Raw genomic sequence first — 21,157 nt, forward strand, 5'->3', positions numbered from 1 at the left:
CTTTAAACCTGCAAAAGTAAATTGGACTGTCAGGATTCACAGTATACAATACAGCATAGAACAGAGGCATATCTGAAGTCCTTAAAATAGAAAGATTACAAATGGGTGAGCGAGTTAAGAATGGTTAGTTTGAAGAGTGGTTTTCACAATAGCAAACTACCATTAATAATGACAGGTAGATGGCCAAAGTAGTGGACTACAGTTGGAAGTTAAACAGGGATGGAATGGAGGGAGCAGAAAATGGAAGACAAGTAGAGGAAATGCAAAAAATATGGCAATGGGAGAAATCACAACGTAACTGCATTTGAAACGATAACAGGGAGAGATATCCAGAAAAATTCATCTTATGAGCAACTACTTGCCATTTTCAAACTGACCTCGTGTCTAAAACTAGGATGTGAATGGTAGCAAAAGCATTTGTCACAAAAAAGACAACTATACAATTGGTTTTGAAAAGACAACAGTAAAATGTAATAGTTTCACAATGCAAGTTGAATAAAACATATCACTCGCCAATGATTAAAGGGCTTCCCAAAATCGGGGTGGAGCTCAAAAGCCACAATACCAAACTTTCTCCCCACTCAACAGAAGAGCCGTGAGCACTGTAGAAGTGCACGGAAATTATTCTAAAGGTTTACAGAACAAGTAAATTGACTTTAAAAGTGAAACTTTACAGAGCTCCTTCTGCACACGTCCTCCATTAACACGGGAGGAACTATCGTCAGGGTCGACCAAAGGAAATAACCAAATTCAGGGTCATACACAGTAATCTTGAATATCCAGCTTTAGGTTATTGACAACAATCTGTTTATATTTTAAAGAGTTGAAAAGATAGTTTCATATACACATCAGACTGCAGATTATACCAGGAATTCGTGATAAACTGTGGAATACAGTGGCAGCAAGGAGTCAGGATGAAGTCAACCTGGAGTGAGGGAAAAAAAGGGAGAAGGCAACTGAATGGAATAAAACGAGTTTGTTAAAGCACGGAAACCCCATTCCCCTCTCTCTACCTAAAGGCACGAGCGAAAAGGAATACTCTTTCAAATGGGTAATGTTCCACATTTCTAACGGATAACAACAAGACCTAATCAGTACTCTTCCACACTGAAAAGAGTGAAAGGTTTGTCTCCTTCAAGACCGAGGGGGAAGGTCAGTCAGGGAGATCCCGGCTCCCGATTGAGTTCGGGTTTCGGTCGTGGCTGTCGCCCCCCCACACCGCTCAGACAGCGACATAAAGGAAGGAACCCTCTGACACATACTTGCCTCCATTGTGTGGGAGAGATTAAAGGCAAACAGTGCGCTCTATATTTTTTATTAAAGTTCCCTCTCAGTCAAACCACACGCAGCTTAAAAATGGATTTTAGTTTCCCAAAAAAACCCCAGTGACGCAAACTGCGCCGTCGTTCAAACAAACCTGAACACAGAACTCCTCCCTCGTTGGCATTTTAGTCACGATTCATTGCCGCCCTCCCCTTCAGCTGAAGCATTTATTGCACGGTGCCTGTGTCCGTCAAACCGCCCTGTAACTCGATTGGGCAGGGTTAGGTTTCAGGGAGGACGGCTGAGCCAATAGTGAGAGTCCGTGTTGGGATGTGGAACCGGGCTGGGCTTGGGAAAATGTCCAATCAGCTAGCAGCAGGCGCATGTGGGTTGAGCCAGTCAGCATCGCGTGCTGCGGGTGGAAATGGGAAAAAGAAAGAGACAACACCTGGGGAGTAATTTGACCAAGAAACAGAAAAATCATCTGCGGGAATTCGGGGAGCAACACCCCTTTCATGATGAGTGAGTCTACCTGCTTTAAAATCACATTGTTGACTTCCGCTTTCACTCTTGCACCGATGTTTCAGTCTCCTGTCTTCCTGAAGTGTGATGTTGGAATAATGTGAACTTATCGAAGGAAAGATATACAGTACTGACATTGGAGATAGTGCAGAGAAGGTTCATGAGCCTAATCCTGAATATGGAGGAGCTCTCTTATGAGTGGTTGTGTGGGTTTGGCCTGTACTCATCAGAGTTTGAAAGAATGAGAGGTAAACTTATTGATTCTTAGGGGACTTGACAGGGTGGGTATGGGCGAGTCTAGGACCGGAGGGTACAGTCTCAATGTGGGATCACATATCTAAGAACATGAGTTCAACACAAAAAAAGCGTAGGATCAAACAATTCAGCCCCTCAAGCCTGTTCCATTATTTAAATCATGGTTGATCTCATCTCGGCCTCAACTGCATTTTCCTGCCTGTTCCCCATAACTCTTTACCTGTTACTAATTCAGAAGCTGTACTATCACGTCCTTTACATTTATTCAGTGTCTTGGTGTCCATTAATTCCACGGATTCTTGATCCTTTGGGAGAAGTAATTCCCTCTTCATCTGTTTTAAATCTGTTGGCAAGAGGCTTTTGCCTTTCGGAGGCTAGTGAATCTTCATAATTCTTTACCACAGAAGGATGTAAGAGTAAAATCACTACTGTTTCAGAGAGCCATGAAACCTGAGGGTCACCACGCCTCAGGCAAGGTTGAGAAAGTGGGACCTTCATAGTAACCTCAGCTGGTGTGAGAATTGAACCTGCGCTGTTGAGCCAAAGAGACATATAGCACAGAAACAGATCCTTCGGTCAAACTTGTCTATGCCAACCAGATATCTCAACCTAATCTAGTTCTGTTTACCAGCACGTGGCCCATATCCCTCTAAACCCTTCCTCTTCATGTCCCCACCCAGATGCCTTTTAAATGTTGTAATTGTACCAGCCTCCACCACTTCCTCTGGCAGCTCATTCCATACACATATCACGCTTTGCATGAAAAAGGTGTCCCTTCGATCCCTTTTTAAAGTTTGCCCCTATCACCCTAAACCTATGCACTCTAGTTCTGGACTCCCCCACCCCAGGGAAAGGACTTTGTCTATTTTCCCCATCAAGTCACATTTTTTCACGAACCAGCTGTGATGTTAAGTATGTTCAAGGCTGAGATGGATTTCTAATTGGTGGAGGAATTGAGGATTGGATAGGGAAATTGCAGAAAAGTGGAGTTGAGGGTTATCAACTTCGTCATAGTCTCATTGGATGGTGAAGCAGACTTGATGGCCCGAATTGTCTGCTTCTGCTCTGATATCATATGGTGTTATTGTTTGTTCTGAAATTCTTTGTCCCTTGCATAACTATCAATACCTGTAGTCTCCTTGCATCCGCTTCACATCTTACTTTTATATCTATCATTGTGTCACCAACAAATTTGGCAACCTTGTCTTCCATTCCTTCAAATAGGTCAAATTGTGAAGCAATGAAAATTGTAAGCAATTGAAGTTCCAGTACTCATTCCTGTGACACACTATTACATCTCATCAACCTGAATAAGATCAATCAATGCCTACTGTCTGCTTCTAATCCACTAATCTGTCCATGCCAATATACTACACGATATACCATGAGCTTTTATTTTCAACAATGACACATGATTTGACAACTTCTGAAATGTGTTCTAAAAATCAAAATGCGTAAATCTGGATGAGCTGTGCTGGAAGGTTCATTTTCAGACGTTTCGTCACCATACTAGGTAACATCTTCCGTGAGCCTCTGGACGAGGCAATGCTGTTGTTTCCTGCTTTCTATTTATATGTTTGAGTTTCCTTGGTTTGGTGATGTAATTTCCTATGGTGATGTGTTCCCCCCCACCCAAAAGAGGGTGGTAAATGGGGTCCAAGTCAATGTGTTTGTTGATAGAGTGCCGGTCGGAATGCCATGCTTCTAGGAATTCTCGTACTTGTCTCTGTTTGACCTGTCGTAGGATGAGTTTGTGGGCTACCATGATGCTAAGGGGTCTGAGTAGTCTTCAGTCATTTCCAAGATGTCTTTGATGTGGGGGAGAGTGGCTAGGGTTTCTGGACCTGTTTTGTCAGCTTGTTTGGGTTTGTTGCTGAAAAATCGGGAACTTCAAGCTAGCGTCTACAGGAAAACAACACATAGAGTCATAGAGATGTACAGCATGGAAACAGACCCTTCGGTCCAATCCGTCCATGCCGACCAGATATCCCAACCCAATCTAGTCCCACATGCCAGCACCTGGCCCAGATCCCTCCTTACCCTTCCTATTCATATACCCATCCAAATGCCTCTTAAATGCTGCAATTGTACCAGCATCCACCACATCCTCTGGCAGCTCATTCCATATACGTACCACCCTCTGCGTGAAAAAGTTGCCCCTTAAGTCTCTTTTATATCTTTCCCCTCTCACCCTAAACCTATGCCCTCTAGTTCTGGACTCCCTGACCCCAGGGAAAAGACTTTGTCTATTTATCCTATCCATGCCCCTCATAATTTTGAAAACCTCTATAAAGTCACCCCTCAGCCTCTGATGCTCCAGGGAAAACAGCCCCAGCCTGTTCAGCCTCTCCCTGTAGCTCAGATCCGGGCCAAATATTGAAGTACAGAAGCAATCATTGCAACATCCACAAATGAAGCTGCATCAGAACATTATTTCAACGAGCCAACTCACACTAGCACAGAGGCACTACGCAGAGCGGAGGAAAATCGCCTATACAGTGTATCCAAAAAGAACAGATACCCAATGAATATCATCGGCCAATTTCTCAGCAACAAACCCAAACAAGCACCAGCAATGCTTCGTCTGGAGGCTCACTGAAGATGTTACCTTGTACGGTCTGAAAATGAACCTTGCAGCTCAGCGAGCAAACCTACATCCAGAACCTTAACCTGAGCTAAAATCTTCTCAAAATTTGCTAATGCAGTAAATCTGCCAAGATCTCCTTTATCTGCAACACACAATTCTTCTTCAAAGAACTGCAATATTTAGATTGAAAATTAATATCTTGAAATTATGAGAGTGCCCTTTTAGCATGCCTTTTAACAAAAATTCTAACATTTTCCCTATGACAGATGTTAAACCAATTGGCCTGTAGTTTTTTGCTTGTTGACTTCTCTTGTTGACTAAAGGAGATACATTTGCAATTTTCCAACCTGCCACAATTCAAGGTTGTTTTGAAAGAAAATTTAAAATCAACATATTGCCTATCTCACTTGGGAGTTCTTTTAAGAGCCTAGCATAAAGATGTTTGTCAGTTTCCAGTTCCAACAATTTACTCAGTAGTACTTTTGAGGTGATTGTAATTTTCCTGAGTTTCTCACTCCCTTTTATTTCTTGATTTATAGTTGCTTCTAGGATGTTACTTGTATCCATTATAAGGAAAATTGCAAAATACCTATTCATTTCATCTGCCAAGTCTTTATTTTTCATTAAGCTATCTTGCAATTCTGTGTAACGTTTAGATATTGTTTTGCAGGATTTTGGAAAAAGCAGCGCCAGCTCAGATTGTTGATCTGGTGAGTTTTGAATACTATATTTGTGGATTCTTTGTAGTATCTGGAGTAACTCTGAAAGACAGAACGCTTCATGTGCAAGTTAAAATTAATTAAATATTGAACAGCTAGAAATGAACATCTCTAGAAATGTCTGGATAAAGCACACAATCTTTGATATACTGAGAGTGCAAGTTGTTTGGTGTGACTGTTTGTTAAAACAATGGTGTAAAGCACTGATATTTATTTTAATGGTTTATTACATTTAAGGCTAGAAAAAACTAAGACATTTTCACAGAAATAATTTAAGTAAACAGTACACCAAGACAAAGACAACTGGTGTCAGACCAGGTTACCACAAATGATCAGAGTGCACTCAAAGGAGGTGGAGGGTATGTGAAAGAATTCCAGAGCATGGGAACACTGATAGTTAAAGAAACAACTAGTGTCAGTAGAGTGAAGAGAGTGGGAGAATGTCCAGAAATGCCGGAAGCAGACATTATGGGGAAAAGTTTAGGATCGGAGGCACTCAGTGCTAAGAAAGTGTAAAACCATCTGGGAATTGAACACTGGAATGAAAATTGAGATGGTGAGACAATTGGAATCATTGTATGCTTGCAAAGATAGGGATGATAATAGGTAAGGAGGAGTTAGTGTGGAACAGGATCTATAGCCAATAGACTTTTTAGATGGGTAAAAGATGTATGCATTGCGGAGGAAATTGAAATAGTGGAGTTTGGAGGTGAGAATGATGTCAAGGTTTTGCCGGCAGTTGGGCTAAGGTAACTGGCCGAAAACATCTTTACGATGGAGAGTATGAGAGTCAGAAACTCACTGAATTTTTGAATAAGATGCCAAAAATGTAAATAGTTAGCTTCAGTCTAAGACAGTGGCTCATGATGTTAGTGCAGTTCTGTTTTAAAGTGTTTGAAGATCATGGTGACTGCAGATATTCTTTTTTTTGTTCATTCTCAGGGTGAGGGCATTACTGGCTAGACCATCATTTATTGAACATCCCTAATTGTCGAGAGGGCAGTTAAGAGTCAACCACATTGCTGTGGATCAAGAGTCACATGTAGTTCAGACCTGCAAGGATGGCAGTTTCCTTCCATAAAGAACATTTGTGAACTAGATGTGTCTTGTCTGACAATGGGCAATGCTTTTGTTAAAATTTAATTCAAATTCAACCATCTGCCATGGTGCAATTCAGACCAGGGTCCCAGAACATCACCTGGGTCTCTGCATTAACAGTAAAGTGATAATACCACTTAGACTATTGTTTCCCTTTACCATTCTCACAATTATTTTTATCCGAACAATTTCAGGCCGACAGCTCCGAGCAGTCTGATTCAGGGAGCGATGTAGAATCTGGTATAGAACGGATGACTGCCTACCAACATCTGTGTTCCACCTTAAAAAATGTTGCAGAGGATCTGCACTCTGATTCTGATAGTGACAGTGAAAGTGAATTTGAAGAAGTGGTGAAGGAGACGACTCAAGATGATGATGATGAGGAGGAGGAGGCGGAAGAGTATGATGATAATGAAATTGGTGACAAAAATGACCCAGAAGAAAGAGGTATTTTCGTAGTTATTTCTATTTTTTGGGGGTTTTTTCTACTAGTTGTGGAATGTGGGCTACACTGGCTGGGCCAGAATTTATTGCCCGTCCCTTAGAAAGGTAGTGGTGAGCTGCTTTCTTGGACTTCTGCAGTCATATGCTGCATATTAAATAACTGGATGGGAAAGGACAATCTTACGGAAATAGCAAATCCATTTTTTATTTATTAGATCAAGATACATTAAAAAAATTATATTCTGATATTGAAAAATCTGTCATCATCATGACTGTTTTTCAATTTTCTATCTTGGTTGTTGCTCATTGTTAACAGATGCATTCAATAAAGCTGAAACGACAAGCTCTACTACAGGGGAAGAATTTGCCAAGAATGAGGTGGCACACAGTGATGAAATTGAAAACGACAATGACCTCGAAACTGATTTCACTGATGTGAAAAATGAAGCTAAATTCTGTTTAGAAAGTAATTTAATTGGAGATGAAAGTCAAGGTGAAAGTGAAGAAGTTGCTTATGTAAACAGTTTTGAAGGTAAGAATTTCCTGATTTCCATTTATATTTGCAATACACCCCCTTGGTTGAGTTCCATAGTCTGCCACTTGTAAACTTTAATTGAGATAGTTATATTCTACAATGTTAATGAATGTGAATTGAGTAGGTCAATAAACATAAGATGACTGCGATGCATACATTGTAGCTTAGGTATTCAATATGAATTATAGTTTTTGTTTCCATTTTCAGAAAGTCATAATTTTTCTTTAAACCAATAGAACAGTCCAGCTGCCTTTGGACTAGCTGAATTCCAGTGTAATAACCTCGGGGCTTTCCTGAAATATGGAAGTTTAGTTATTGAACATTGTTATTCTCTAAGCTTGCTTAACACAACTTTGTTTTTTCATTCAGACCCATTTAAGCAACATATGGACACAGAGCTAGAGGAAGATGATGTGAAAACTATAACAAAGGTTCATAGTACAACACAGTCCAAGGTAATTGTCAACTAATTATTTAGCCTTTGAATTTTGATGAAGTTGAATTGCTTTAGTTTTCAGAATTTCAGTTTTCTAGAGCATGATTTATCATTAGTGTTTAAGGGTCAATTGGCTAAGGACATTTGATATATTCTCATTGAGGAAAGTAGGTTAGTATAAATACTACACTTGTGCAGAGTTAATGTTAAGGAGGCCATTATGCTCCAGCTCTTGACTGGCAAAACCCATCCGTAGCTATTGGTAGTGCTCTCTTACTATTCTGTGCCCATTATTTGCTGCAAAAATATATTTAGATTGTTTTGAAGATTTGGTCAAATTCTTAGTTCTGAGCAATTGGGATTACAGACAGTATGTAAACTCTGACATCCTTTGACATTAACAGAAGCTTAATACTAGTTTTGCACAAATAAATTACTAGTGTTCACTGATCGTGTAGTTTTTTCAAAATATAAAATGCAAGTTTATTTCAGTATTTGATGGTTAAGCATTTTTTAATGTAATTTGAATTGCAGGCTTTAAGTAGGCTCTGTACAAAATTATTTAAGAATTTAAATTCTTGCTCGTAGGTGAACAGAAATTTGATTCTAAATCCTCATTTAATAATTTTATGTTTTGATAATTAAAAGGCACAGTATTTCAAAAGGCTTTTTCCAAGCCAATATCTTTTTTTTTGTCTTTTTACAAGTGGACTACCCTTGGGCAGTTAGTATGGTCCAGTCGCTTACCAAAATATTCTCTTATTAAAGAGTTGTCAGATGACAGTTCAAAAAATCTCCATCTCCATAAACCCCTGGAAACAACATGGCCTACGGTCAATGCTCAATTCCTTTCAACAGAGGATCAACTGAATCAAGAAGAATTTTTCATGCCACTTCAACAAGGACTCTTCCGAATAATGAATAATTACAGAGACATATATTATCCAGAAAGGACTGCTATTGGAAATGGAGAGCAAATTCGCCGTGTCTATTGTTTACATGTGATGAATCATGTGTTGAAAGCAAATTCACAGGTGCTGAGCAATAATGCAAAGTACCAAGAACAAAAGGCAGAAATTGATGATGGCCTAAGGGATCAGGGACTTACAAGACCTAAGGTAATGATTTTCTTAATATGAGTACAAAAAGTGCTAGTAACACCACATGGGGGTCATTTTCACACAATTCTGTCAATAGATAAAACATTGGTATGTAATTTGAAACATTTCTAAAGAGAGAAATTGGTGAACCAGTTTTCATGGTAAAATGTCACAGGTGACTAATAATATGAAACTGTGGCACTTACAGCAAGGCTGCCTTTCTGATCTGGAGGCCAATGACCTACATTAACTGCAATCTATTAGTAATGGAAATGTATGTAGAAACGTTTAGCATGCTAGTAGACTGTTCAAAGCTCGTAATTATGAAGGAAGAATTAGTGGTAAAATGATTAAAAATATTCAGCAAAAGTGCATTTATGAAAAGAACTAAAACTCAATGATAAAGGTAACTATTGCATTAGATTAAAATTACTAGGGGAATAAGAAGTCAAAGGAAATTACTCTTAAGGTTGTACTGGAAAAATTAATTAAAATTAAAATTGATAAGTTCCTGGGACTTGATGGTATACATGCAGAATATTGAAGGAAGGGCTGTAGATGTCATTAATAATCATTTTCCAGAATGTTGTAGATACTGGAATGGCTTCTGCAGATTGGAAGCTAGCAAATGTGACCCCACCTTTTTAAGGAGGGAATAAGAGAGAAAACAGAGAACTACAGACTTGTCAGCTTACATAGATTCTAGTATTTTCCCTAGAAACTATTATAAAGGAGGGGATAAATGAACACTTGAATAATAATGATGATTGGACATAGCATGGATTTGCGAATAAGGACTCGTGGACAAACTTGAAGTATTTTGAGGAGATTCCTAGCAAAATTGAAGGGGAGACAATAGATAAAATAAACTTGAATTTTCAGAGGGTATTGGTAAGGTTGCCTACAGGGAATTGTTAGCAAGATTGAAACACGTGGGATGGAAAGTAATGTACTGATATGGATTAAGGATTTGTTAACAGACAGAAAACAAGAATGGGAATAAATGGGTTATTCTCACTTTAACAGGCTGTAGGATACCACAGGGATTATTACTCGAGTACCAGCCATTCAAAGTATATACCACTGTTTTGGATGTGGGAACCAAATTTAATATTTCCAAATTTGTGAATAAATCAAAGCTAAGGAGGATTTTGGTTTGGGAGGAAATTGTAATGTTACTTTAGGAGGTCTTGGACAGGTTTGATGAGTGGACAAGAACAGGACAGGTGGAATATAATATGGAGAAAAGGTATGGTAAGTTGAAAGGAGGAATGAAAGTGCAGAGTGTCTTGTTAAGTGGTAAGAAATTGTTAAGTGTAGATGTACAAAGAGACTGGTGTCCCTGTCAATAAATCACTGAAGGCTACATGTCGGTTGCAGAAAACTATTAGGCCAAGGAAATGTTAGCTTTCATTGTAGGGTGATTTGAGTAGCAGATAGTGAAGACTTGCTTCATTTCTGCAGAAGCCTGGTTACATTGCAGCTAGGGTAATGCGTGCAATTTTAGTCTCGTTTTCTTGGGAAGGAAAGTGCAGCAAATGTTCACCAGACTTCTTGTCAAAGGAGTGGGACTGTATTGTCAAAAGAGATTGGGCTAACTGTTTCGAAGAATGAAAGGTGATTTCATTGAAACCTAATACTAAAAGGGATAGACAGGGTAAATAAAGATAAGATGCTTTCCTAGTTAAGGAGTCTTTATGGAAGAATGCAATTTAAAATAAGGGAGTGCCACTTAGGACTGAAATAAGGAAAAATTATTTTAGTTGCATTCTGAGACTTGAGAATTTTCTACCCAAGAGGACCGTGGAAGCTCAGTTTTTGACTATGTTTAAGGTAGAGTTTGATAGATTTCTGATTACCAATGGCGTCAAGAGTTATGGAATAATGTGGGTCAAAGCACTGAAGTGTTTGGTCAGCTATGTTAATCACCACTTGAAGGACCACAAGGATGGCAGCGGCCAAGAATGTACTATGGGTGGAACTTCAATATTTTAATAACAAAACAGATAGGAGTGAACATCAAACAAGCTAAATGGACACAAACTCCTGCCTCCACATCGAGGATGTCCTCTATCATGTGTGGCACAACCACCATCTGAATAGAATAGATTATTAATAGATATAACAACTCGAGACATCCCTGAGATGCTGTAAGCCGTCAGCAGCAATTTGTTGTCCCCCTTGACCTGCATATTCCTACACTACACCACCAAGCCACAGTAGCAATGATTCACTGAAGAGTACAGGAGTAGCACTCCGTGCATCTAAAAATGAGGTGCCAACCTGGCGAAGATACAGTGCAAGACTAGTTTGCCAACCAGTGGATTAGATCTAAGCCCTGCAACATCAGAAGTGCCAGATGGGTAATCCATCTCAGCCTCCACCTGAGGTCCCCAGCATTGCAAGTACCAGTCTTCAACAAGTAAGATTCACTCCACATGATTTAAGAAATACCTGAAGGCAATGTATACTGAAAAGCTTATAAATTTTCACAACGTTCCTCTATAGTATTGAACATTTATAGTCTAGAACTAGCCATAGCCCTAGTCGAGCTGTTCCAATGCAGATGTAACATTGGCATCTACCCAGTAATATGGAAATTTGTCCAGGTATTTCCTGTCCATAGCAAGTTGGATAAACCCAGCCTGTCTAGTTACCATCCCATCAGTCTTCTCTCAATCATTAGCAATTCGCTGGAGTTCCAACAACACTCGAAGCTCAACATCATCCAGGACAAAGTAGCTCACTTTATTGGTACCCAATCTAATACACATGCAATGTTGACTCTCTCCACCATCAATGCAGAGTCATCTACAGTATGCACTTAACGGCATCTTCCAAATCCACAGCCATTACCAACTAGAAAGACAGCGTAATCTAGACAAGGGAAGCCATTCCTGCAAGTTTCCCACAAACTACACATTATTCTAAATTGACTTGAAATGTCTAAAGGGAAAATTAGTCCTTGATTTCCTGAAATCACCTTACAATTTTTTTCTCCTGATCGAGACTCTGCATAATTTTCAGAAAGTAGGTGAAAAGAAAATTACTGATATACAAAACATTTTTTGTAATCTTTTCTCGATCCAAATAAATATCCATATGTTAGTATTCCTTAATCACTTTTCTCAGCTATTCAGAAACTGATTAGGGCAAAAGAAGAGGTGGACAGGAGAAAATCAATCCACGTTTTTTAAATGTTTCTTTTTCTAGTGTTGGAGCAGATTTACTTGGTTTCTTGGAACAGTTTTTATAAGTTTTGCATTGTTTTTGGAACTTTAAAACAAAAATCAGAGAAACAATACTTTGAAGAGGAGAACGGAAGGGAGAGGGCAAGAGTCAGAGTCTTAGGAGAGTGACCATGTGGCAAGGTCAGAGACTCTGCTCTAGACATCAACAAGCAAACATTAAGCTGTGCATTTTTACAGCTCGCTAACCATGAAATTGCACAAGTTTCCTGGAGATTAGTCAAAAAAAAAACAAAGTGCAGTTTCACAGCTGACCTTAGGAGACCTAATATCAGAATTGCATACTGCAGCTGGAAGAGATCAGCGGTGATTTTAGATTTTGATCAGAGTTTGATTTTGAGACTTATAATCTTAATTTTTTTTGGAAAATCTATAATAGTGAGTAGGGTGAGTTTTTTTTTGTCTTACTTGATTGAATTTTAATATAAAAGATGTTATCCTAGAGCAGTAAGACTGTGCTAACGCTAAGTTTTAGAGCAGTGTGTATTTTTGTTCTTAAGTATTTTTTGGGTCTGTAGATTGTTAAAGGGGCAGAGGATGCTTTTAGTACAGTGATATGCTCTTTCAGTTGGATATGGGAGATCCGAGAGCATTTCAGTGTTCCTCGCGGCTATGTCTGCAGGAAGTGTGTTTGGTTGCAAATCCAATTGGAGCACAAGTTGAGGCAGTGAGGAGTTCGCAAAAGCAGGGGGTGAAATGGATGACCGTTTTAGGAGAATGAAAAAACTGGCAGTTTTAGTCACACAGATGGGTTACCGCTAGGAAAGGAAGGAGAGGTAGACAGGTAGTGCAGGAGCCTGTTGTGGTTATCCCCCATCTCAAACAAGTATACTGTTTTGCATACTGTGGGGCGATTGCTTCTTGGGAATATAGCACTGGCAACCAGGTTTCTGGCACCATGATTGGCTGTACTGTAATGAAGAGTATATCAGGTTCCAAGTGATTTGATTGTGATAGGAGTCCTTCTAATCAGCAGCTGTCAGAAAAACATCAGAATGGCATGTTGCATCCCTCATTCCAGCGTCAAGGATGTCTCTGAGCAGGTACAGAATACACTGAAAGGGGAGAGTAAGCAGCAGAAAGTCATTGTTCAAGGATTGTGTAAAGATTTGTAGCTCGGGTGCCATTGTCGTGGTTGTTGGTGTGATTGTGTTGGCTGAGCTGGGAAGTTGATTTGCAGACGTTTTGTCCCCTGTCTAGGTGACATCTTCAGTGCTTTGGAGCTTCTGGAATTTATTTGGTTCTGTTTCTGCTGCTTTCTGTTGCCAGTTCTGGTTGTTGGTTGTAGTGGCTGGTTTATTGGGTCTAGGTTTATGTGCTTGTTGATGGAGTCCACGGTTGAGTGACATGTTTCTAGAAATTCTCTGGCTGTCCAATGTTTAGCTTGTCCTATGATTTTTGTGATCCAATCGAATTTGTGGTCCTTGTCATCTATGTGTACGGCAAAGACTGCAGAAAACACTCTCTATAAGGCAAACAAGCTCACAACCAGCAATCCACATCCACGAACACCAATTAGCCACTAAATGTCACAATCAGCTGTCCCTCGTGGCCGTACACACAGATGACGACTACAAATTTGACTGGTACAACATAATGATCATAGAACAAGCTAAACAGGGCAATCAAAGAATTTCTAGAAGCATGACACTCAGTCAAGGACTCCATCAACAAGCACATTGACCTAGATCCAATAGATGGTCACTACAATGAACAACGAGAAGCAGCAGAAACAGAACCAGATAAATTCCAGAAGAGAGGGTACAGCAGCGCTTCACAGGAGGCTTCAAAGCACTGAAGATGTCACCTAGGTGGGACAAAATGCCTGCAAATCAACTTGCCAGCTCGGCGAACAGACCCAGAAAGTCATTGTATATGTTGCTACCAACAACATAGGTAGATAAAGGGATAAGGTTCTGCAGAAAATATATAGGAAATTAGGCAGAAGGTGAAAACTTAGCACCTTGAGGGCCTTGTTGATCTTTTAGGGGCCCTATTATCTCCTTTGTTACACTTGTCCTTAATGTATTTGTAGAATCACTGATTCTCCTCAATCTTATTTGCCAAAGCTATCTCATGACCCCTTCTTTCACCTCTTGCTTTCCCTCAAGTATATTTCTACTGCTGTTATGCTCCTCTAGGGATTCACTTGATCCCAGCTGTCTATTCCGTACATGTGCCTCATTTTACTTGACCAGAGCCTCGGGTTTTCAAGTCATCCAGCATTCCCTACACCTATCAGGCCTGCCCTTCACACGAACAGGAACATACTGTCTCTGAATTCTAGTTATCTCATTTTTAAAGGCCTCCCACTTTCCAATTGTCCATTTACCTGCGATAAGCCTCTTCCAATCAATGTTTGAAAGTCCTTGCCTAATAACTGTCAAAATTGGCCTTACTCCAATTTAGAACTTCAACTTTTAGGTCCTATCTATCCTTTTCCTGAACTATTTTAAAACTAATAGAATTATAATCACTGGTCCCAAAGTGCTCTCCCACTCAGTCACTTGCCCTGCCTTATTTCGCAAGTGAAAGTCAAGTTTTGCTCCATCTCTAGTTGATACATCTACATACGTAATAAGAAATTTTTCTTGTACATACTTAACAAATTCCTCTCCATCCGAGCCCTTAACATTATGGCAGTCCCAGTCTATGTTTGGAAAGTTAAATTTATATTAGATTCCCTACAGATTAGATTCCCTACAGTGTGGAGATAGGCCCTTTGGCCCAACCAGTCCACACTGACCCTCCGAAGAGTAACTCACCCAGACCCATTTCCCTCTGACTAATGCACCTAACACTATGGGCAATTTAGCATGGCCAATTCACCTGATCTGCACATTTTTGGACTGTGGGAGGAAACCAGAGCACCCTGAGGAAACCCATGCAGACACAGTGAGAATGTGCAAACAGACAGACAGACAGTCACCCAAGGCTGGAATCGAACCTGGGATCCTGGTGCTATGAGGCTGCATACTAACCACTGAGCCACCATGCCGCCCACATCTTTCCCAAGAAATTCTCTTGGGAAATTCCTCTACCATTACAACCCTATCTGAGATCTCATTAAAATTTTGCTTTTCAATTTCCTGGGGTCCTATAGAACAATCACAGTAAGGTGGTCATCCCTTTCTTATTTCTTAGTATAACTTAGTATAACTGATATAACTTCATTGGATGTTCTCCCAAGAACTTCCTACCCAAGTACAGCCATAATGTTATCCCTAACCAAAAATACCACTTCCCCCTTCTCTCTTGCCCCCAACTCCCCCAATTCCTATCCTTTCGATAGCATGTATACCCCAAAACTTAAACTGCCAGTCCTGCCCTTCCCTGAGCCACATTTCTGTAATAGCTATGATATTCCAATGCCATGTTTCCAACCATGCCCTAAATTTGTCTACGTTACTTATTAGGCCTCTTGCATCTAAATAAATGCAGTTTAATTAATCAGTCTTAACTTGTTCTCTGACTTGATCTTGCCTGTGCTTATTATTTGACTCGCTTTTATTCCCAACTGTACCAGCCTCAAAGTTGTCCCCATTGTCACTATATCTTTGGGTGGCGGAAACCCCACTGTGGCACCAGTTTAAAGCCTCCCAAGTGGCACTCGTAAATTTCCCAACTAGGATATCGGTACCCTTTCAAATCAGGTGGAACCTGCCTTTCTGATACAGGCCACTTCTACCCTCGATCTGGTCAGTGCTGATGAGTTGGACTGAAGGGTCTGTTTCCATGCTGCATGACTGTAGTTCACTAAATCCTATTACTGCTTGTATTGTCTTGCATATAGAGATTTTGGGCAGAGTTTAATAACTCCTGAGGTGAACCAGTTTGCTAATTGGAGAGCCAGTGGGTACCTCAGTGGCTGTTTCAGGCTCCTCCAACCTGGTTCAATGTCAGTTGGATACTTTAACTGTTGACACTTGAGTCTTTGACATCTTCAGGCAAATGTCACACCTGCGAGAATGAAAGCCAATCTGAATTCAACGGTTGGTGTTATTGGTACTAGACAATGAGAGAGATGACCACCTCCCAGTGGGAAGGCCCTTTATACCCCTCTCCCAGGCTGGAGAGATCTTGCGAAAGAGAAAATGCTGGAAAATCTCAGCAGGTCTGTCAGCATCTGTAAGGAGAGAAAAGAATTGACGTTTTGAGTCTAACTGACCCTTTGTCAAAGCTAAATACCTCTCTATTTCTCCCTTTTTTTTTTGCTTTGACAAAGGGTCAGTTAGACTTGAAACGTCAGCTCTTTTCTCTCCTTACAGATGCAGCCAGACCTGCTGAGATTTTCCAGCATTTTCTCTTTTGGTTTCAGATTCCAGCATTCGCAGTAATTTGCTTTTATGAAGAGATATAGCTCTGTGTTATCTGTTAGACTTTTACAGATGTACTCTATGTGCATTGTTTAAAAAGATTTTCTTTTCCTCTATGACCACTAAAGCTAATACATGATGTTATTTCATTGCCATACTTATCCTGCTGAGTTTTATTCTGTGTGAACACAATACTTGGTTAAACAAATAGTCTGAGTCGCTCTGCAAAAAATGAGTAACAATTTATTGTTTGAAACAGACTGTTTTACTTAGTAGCACGTGAAAATTCTTAAATGTTTTATGCTTTGACAATCATTCATCTGAAAACGTAGACTGAATTGCTACTACTTAAATAAAGCTTGGTTGAGAACCTATTCATTGCAGTTTAAAACATTAATGAAGTCCATAAAAAATTAGTATCAACAGTACAGTGAATATAAATGTAAAGAAACTGTTTGCAAGTTTCAAGCAATGTTGTTGATCCAAAGTTGAAATTGACTATTGAGCATTACAGTTGGCACCCAGTAGTTTTAATTGTGCAGAAAGTATTCAGTGTTCCACCTCTTTTCACATTGAGAAGCTATGGAACTTTGACATTTTTAAGAACAAAGTGTACTGAAATGTTTGCATGCTTTAAAAGTGATAAATTTCTGATTGAAATAGGAGAATGAGATGTGTTGAGTGAGAAGCCAATGTACATTATATTTTAAAATGTTGGAAAACAAAAATACTTGGTGTGGATGTGAACACTCCTGACGTTTCTGCTTTGTATAATTATTTGTGCCATTGATATGGTTCTGAGTAAAACTGATGCAATTAACTTAAAGAATTATATACTTATGGATGAATGCTTACTGCTTTTGTCTGGAAATTTGACAAATTATTAACCTATTCACATTAAATAGGTCAAGACCACTACAATAAGCAAGGAATTTCAGTTACAGGTATTAAATGTTTAAGAACATTAACCAATGTAACTGTAAAGTCTTGGTGGTTTCCTGAATTGACAGTAGGTTTGATGGGAGCCTGACCATAAAGAAGCACAGACTTTCACAATGCTCTCATATCTGGGTGCCACTCTCTTAATGGGAAAGTGAAGACTGTTAATTAAATTTTTTTATCTGTTAATTGCTGCTGGCAAATAATGTTCTTATTCACTTATCCTGTGAATTAAATCAAAAGTCATAATTTTTAAAAAGAAAATGTTTTTTTCTCCCAGGTACTTATTGTAGTGCCATTTAGAGAGTCGGCTTTAAGAGTGGTGCAAATCTTGATTAGTCTTCTTGATGTGAAAGACAAGCTGGAAGTGAGCAACAAGAAAAGATTTAAGGATGAATATGGCTCTAGTCCAGAAGATAAACCGCCAAATCTAAAACGACCTGAAGATTATGAAGCTATTTTTGCTGGCAATATTGATGATCACTTTCGAATAGGTAATTAGAGTTCATTGTTTGGCTATGTTTCTTGGAACAGATTGCTGGAGGTTTTAGCCTGAAGGTGCCACTCCACATGAAGCATGGCTAACCAAGACACTTCCCTACTCTTATGGTATGGATGTATTGGAAGGATTTACAGGCCAATAATCAATCTGTTTGGCATACTATGAAAGCACCTTTTGTGCCCATCAAGTCCTGGAGTGGGTTTGAACCTAAAAACTGGGTCAGAGGAATGCTGGGCCATGCAACACCTCCACCTACCTCAACTCTAAAACTGAATTTATTGACCTTGACATTGAACATCGCTAGTGATATTCTGAACTTTCAGTTTATTTTGCTCCAGATTTTATAGTAATAGGCCAGCTTTTTGTTCTTTTTGATCATTGCAAGCCAAATTATTCCTCCCTTTATCCTTTTAATCTAATTTTTTAAATGATGGCCCTTTACCCATCATTCTTTATTGATGAATTGAATTATATGCTTTCATCGCGATTTGGCTGAGAGAACTGAGATCATTTATAACATTCTAACTGCAATTGTCCAACTTTGCAATTGATGTGGCTCCTCCTGGGATTTCAGGGTAGGCACAATAAACACGTTTGCTATGTTTTGTTGTTGAGGCAGAAGTAGTGACAATATGCTTATTATTCATAAATTTGTGTGTACATGTTTCTCTTAATCAGGTGTGGCCATTCTTCGTAGGAGTATGCGATTGTATGCACCGTTTTATTCTAGTGATATCATCATTGCTTCTCCCCTGGGCTTGCGGACAATAATCAAAGCTGAGGGTGACAAGACCAGGGATTTTGATTTCCTCTCTTCCATTGAAATACTAATTATTGACCAAGCTGATATCTATCTTATGCAAAATTGGGAGCATATCGTGGTAAGAAATGTGACTCATTGGCTTTTTTTTGGTGGATTATCTGGGGGAAGAAAATGTTTTTTATTTAGAATATGGATATTTATTTTAAGTTAGTTTAACAAACTGATTGTCAAAATGGTGAAGGTATACAGGGGAACCTTGATTATCGGAACGAGATGAATGGGCACTATTTCGTTTAGATAATTGATTATTTGGTTGATCGATTCAGAGCCTTTTCCTCTGGGCTCGGAGTTTTCGATGCTCCCCGTTCAGGAGATTAGCAGCAGCACAGCACCCGAGCCCTCGCCTGCCCCACCCCCCCGAAAAAAAAACCCTGTCCAGCATCGCCCACCGCCTGTCCCCCAACCCCATCCAACATCACCCACCGCTTGCCCTCCAAACCCCATCCGACACCGCCTAATGCCCATCCCTAAACCCTGTTCAACACTGCCCCCTGCCTGCCTCCCAACACTGCCCACCCCCACATCCCACATGACCCCCATCCACCCCCCGCCCCCACCCCCTCTCTGGGGCAGCCGGACCAACTCCAGCAAGACTGCTGCTGCTGCTACTGCCTTTTGGGAGGTGAGTCTCCAAATAGTGCGCGTGTACACACACACACACTTTTTCCTGTAACTTTTTGACAGGTTCCACCTTTGTCCTGTACAGGACAATGTTAGGGAGATTATCTGGGGAAGCAGGGGGTTTAGGGTACACGTCTGTGTAGACCTCCAGGCCAAGTGTGAGAAGAGAGATGGGTGGGAGGTCAGTCCTTTAGAGACAGTGTCTGTGCTCCCATCAGTCCAGGACTGTTCTCAGCAGCACTTTTAATCACTATAAACAAAAGACGTGATCAGTGTTGGACACATATCTTTGATGTAACGTTTCTGTCGGGACCTCTAGATCTCCTTCGGATAATCCAATTTTCAGATAATTAGTTTTCGGATAATCGAGGTTTATTCAGTTTATTTCTCAGCTTGTTTTAGTACTTCTACATTGAAATGGAAATTAAAGTTGAAGGAGCTCTAATTTTATTACTTAATGAAAAATAGTTTAGTTTAAACCAAACAGCCACTGCAGTCTTTTTATCAAGCATGTCTGTATGAAGACAGTGAAGAAGATTTTGACATCTTTGCCAAAGCTTCCTAAGATTTTATTTGGCTGCTTCTAAATTCTACAGGCAAATAGATTACAAAAATATGCTAAGTGGGGGAATGGACTAATAAGGAGCCAAAAGGGGGATTTATGCAGAGGCAGGAAGTATGGCTGAAGTTTTGAATGGCATTTGCCCATGCCAAGATAGATGATGTTGCATAGATTCTGATTAGATTAGATTACATTACATTACAGTGTGGAACCAGGCCCTTCAGCCCAACAAGTCCACACCGACCCGCCGAAGCACAACCCACCCTACATTTGCCCCTTACCTAACACTACGGGCAATTTAGCATGGCTAATTCATCTGACCTGCACATCTTTGGACAGTGGGAGGAAACCGGAGCACCCGGAGGAAACCCACGCAGACACGGGGAGAACATGCAAACTCCACACAGTCAGTCGCCTGAGGCGGGAACTGAACCCGGGTCTCAGGCGCTGTGAGGCAGCAGTGCTAACCACTGTGCCACCGCGCTGCTCACGGTGGAGGAGTCAATTTACATTCTGTTCTGAAGAAGGTTTTGTTCAGTTATTTGGTGGAGGGGGATGGAGACAAAGTGAAGCTGTTCACATTTGTGCAAGGATTGAGAACTAAAAGGCACAGATTTAAGAAGTTGGCAAACCAAGCGATAACAGCAAGCCCATTATGCGAATTTTTTTAAATTAACCAGTGGAATGTGGGCTTTGCTGGCTGAGTTAGCATTTATTGCTCATCCCAAGATGCCCTTGAGAGTGTTAGTGAGCTGCCTTCTTAAACTGCTACAGTCCATTTTGTGCAGAAAGACCAAGAATGCAGTTAGAGAGTGAGTTCCAGGATTTTGACCTAGTGACGCTGAAGGAATGATAATATATTTCCAAGCCATGATGGTGAGTGGCATTGAGGGGAACTTGCAAATGGTGATGTTCCCATGTATTTGGTGCTCATGGAGTCTTGATGGTGCTGACTATAAATCCTTGGTGAATTTCTGCAGTGCAATCTGTAGTTGGCAAGCACTCAGTACTACTGTGCATCAGTGGTAGAACAAATGAACATTTGTAGATGTGGTGTCAGTCCATAAGCTTGTGTTGTTCTGAATGGTGTCAAGCTTTGAGTGTTATTGGATCTGCGATTATCCAGGCAAGTGCACATTATTCCGTCACACTTTGACTTGTGACTTGTAGATGGTCAACAGACTTTG

The 21,157-nt window shown here is 40.2% G+C and overlaps 1 protein-coding gene and 1 long non-coding RNA gene across 2 annotated transcripts in view; one reads left to right on the forward strand and one right to left on the reverse strand.

The window, feature by feature from the left end:
* Positions 1–447: 447 nt before the first annotated feature.
* On the reverse strand, positions 448–1,536 carry LOC122552792. The gene is made up of 2 exons (XR_006312503.1): positions 1,418–1,536; positions 448–925 (listed from the first exon to the last, which is right to left on the reverse strand). It is a non-coding gene; the product is annotated as an uncharacterized LOC122552792 (long non-coding RNA).
* Positions 1,537–1,600: 64 nt separating this feature from the next.
* The window catches only part of utp25 (UTP25 small subunit processor component), a 31,856-nt gene continuing 12,299 nt past the window's right edge, over positions 1,601–21,157 (forward strand). Inside the window, exons 1-8 of the mRNA XM_043695730.1 lie at positions 1,601–1,785; positions 5,298–5,337; positions 6,639–6,891; positions 7,205–7,420; positions 7,793–7,878; positions 8,567–8,977; positions 17,743–17,956; positions 18,643–18,845. Coding sequence (XP_043551665.1) covers positions 1,688–1,785; positions 5,298–5,337; positions 6,639–6,891; positions 7,205–7,420; positions 7,793–7,878; positions 8,567–8,977; positions 17,743–17,956; positions 18,643–18,845 — 1,521 coding nt within the window. The 5' untranslated portion in view covers positions 1,601–1,687. The remainder of the gene's footprint in view (positions 1,786–5,297; positions 5,338–6,638; positions 6,892–7,204; positions 7,421–7,792; positions 7,879–8,566; positions 8,978–17,742; positions 17,957–18,642; positions 18,846–21,157) is intronic.

This window comes from Chiloscyllium plagiosum, chromosome 9 (genome assembly GCF_004010195.1).
Source record: "Chiloscyllium plagiosum isolate BGI_BamShark_2017 chromosome 9, ASM401019v2, whole genome shotgun sequence".
Taxonomy (NCBI): Eukaryota; Metazoa; Chordata; class Chondrichthyes; order Orectolobiformes; family Hemiscylliidae; genus Chiloscyllium; species Chiloscyllium plagiosum.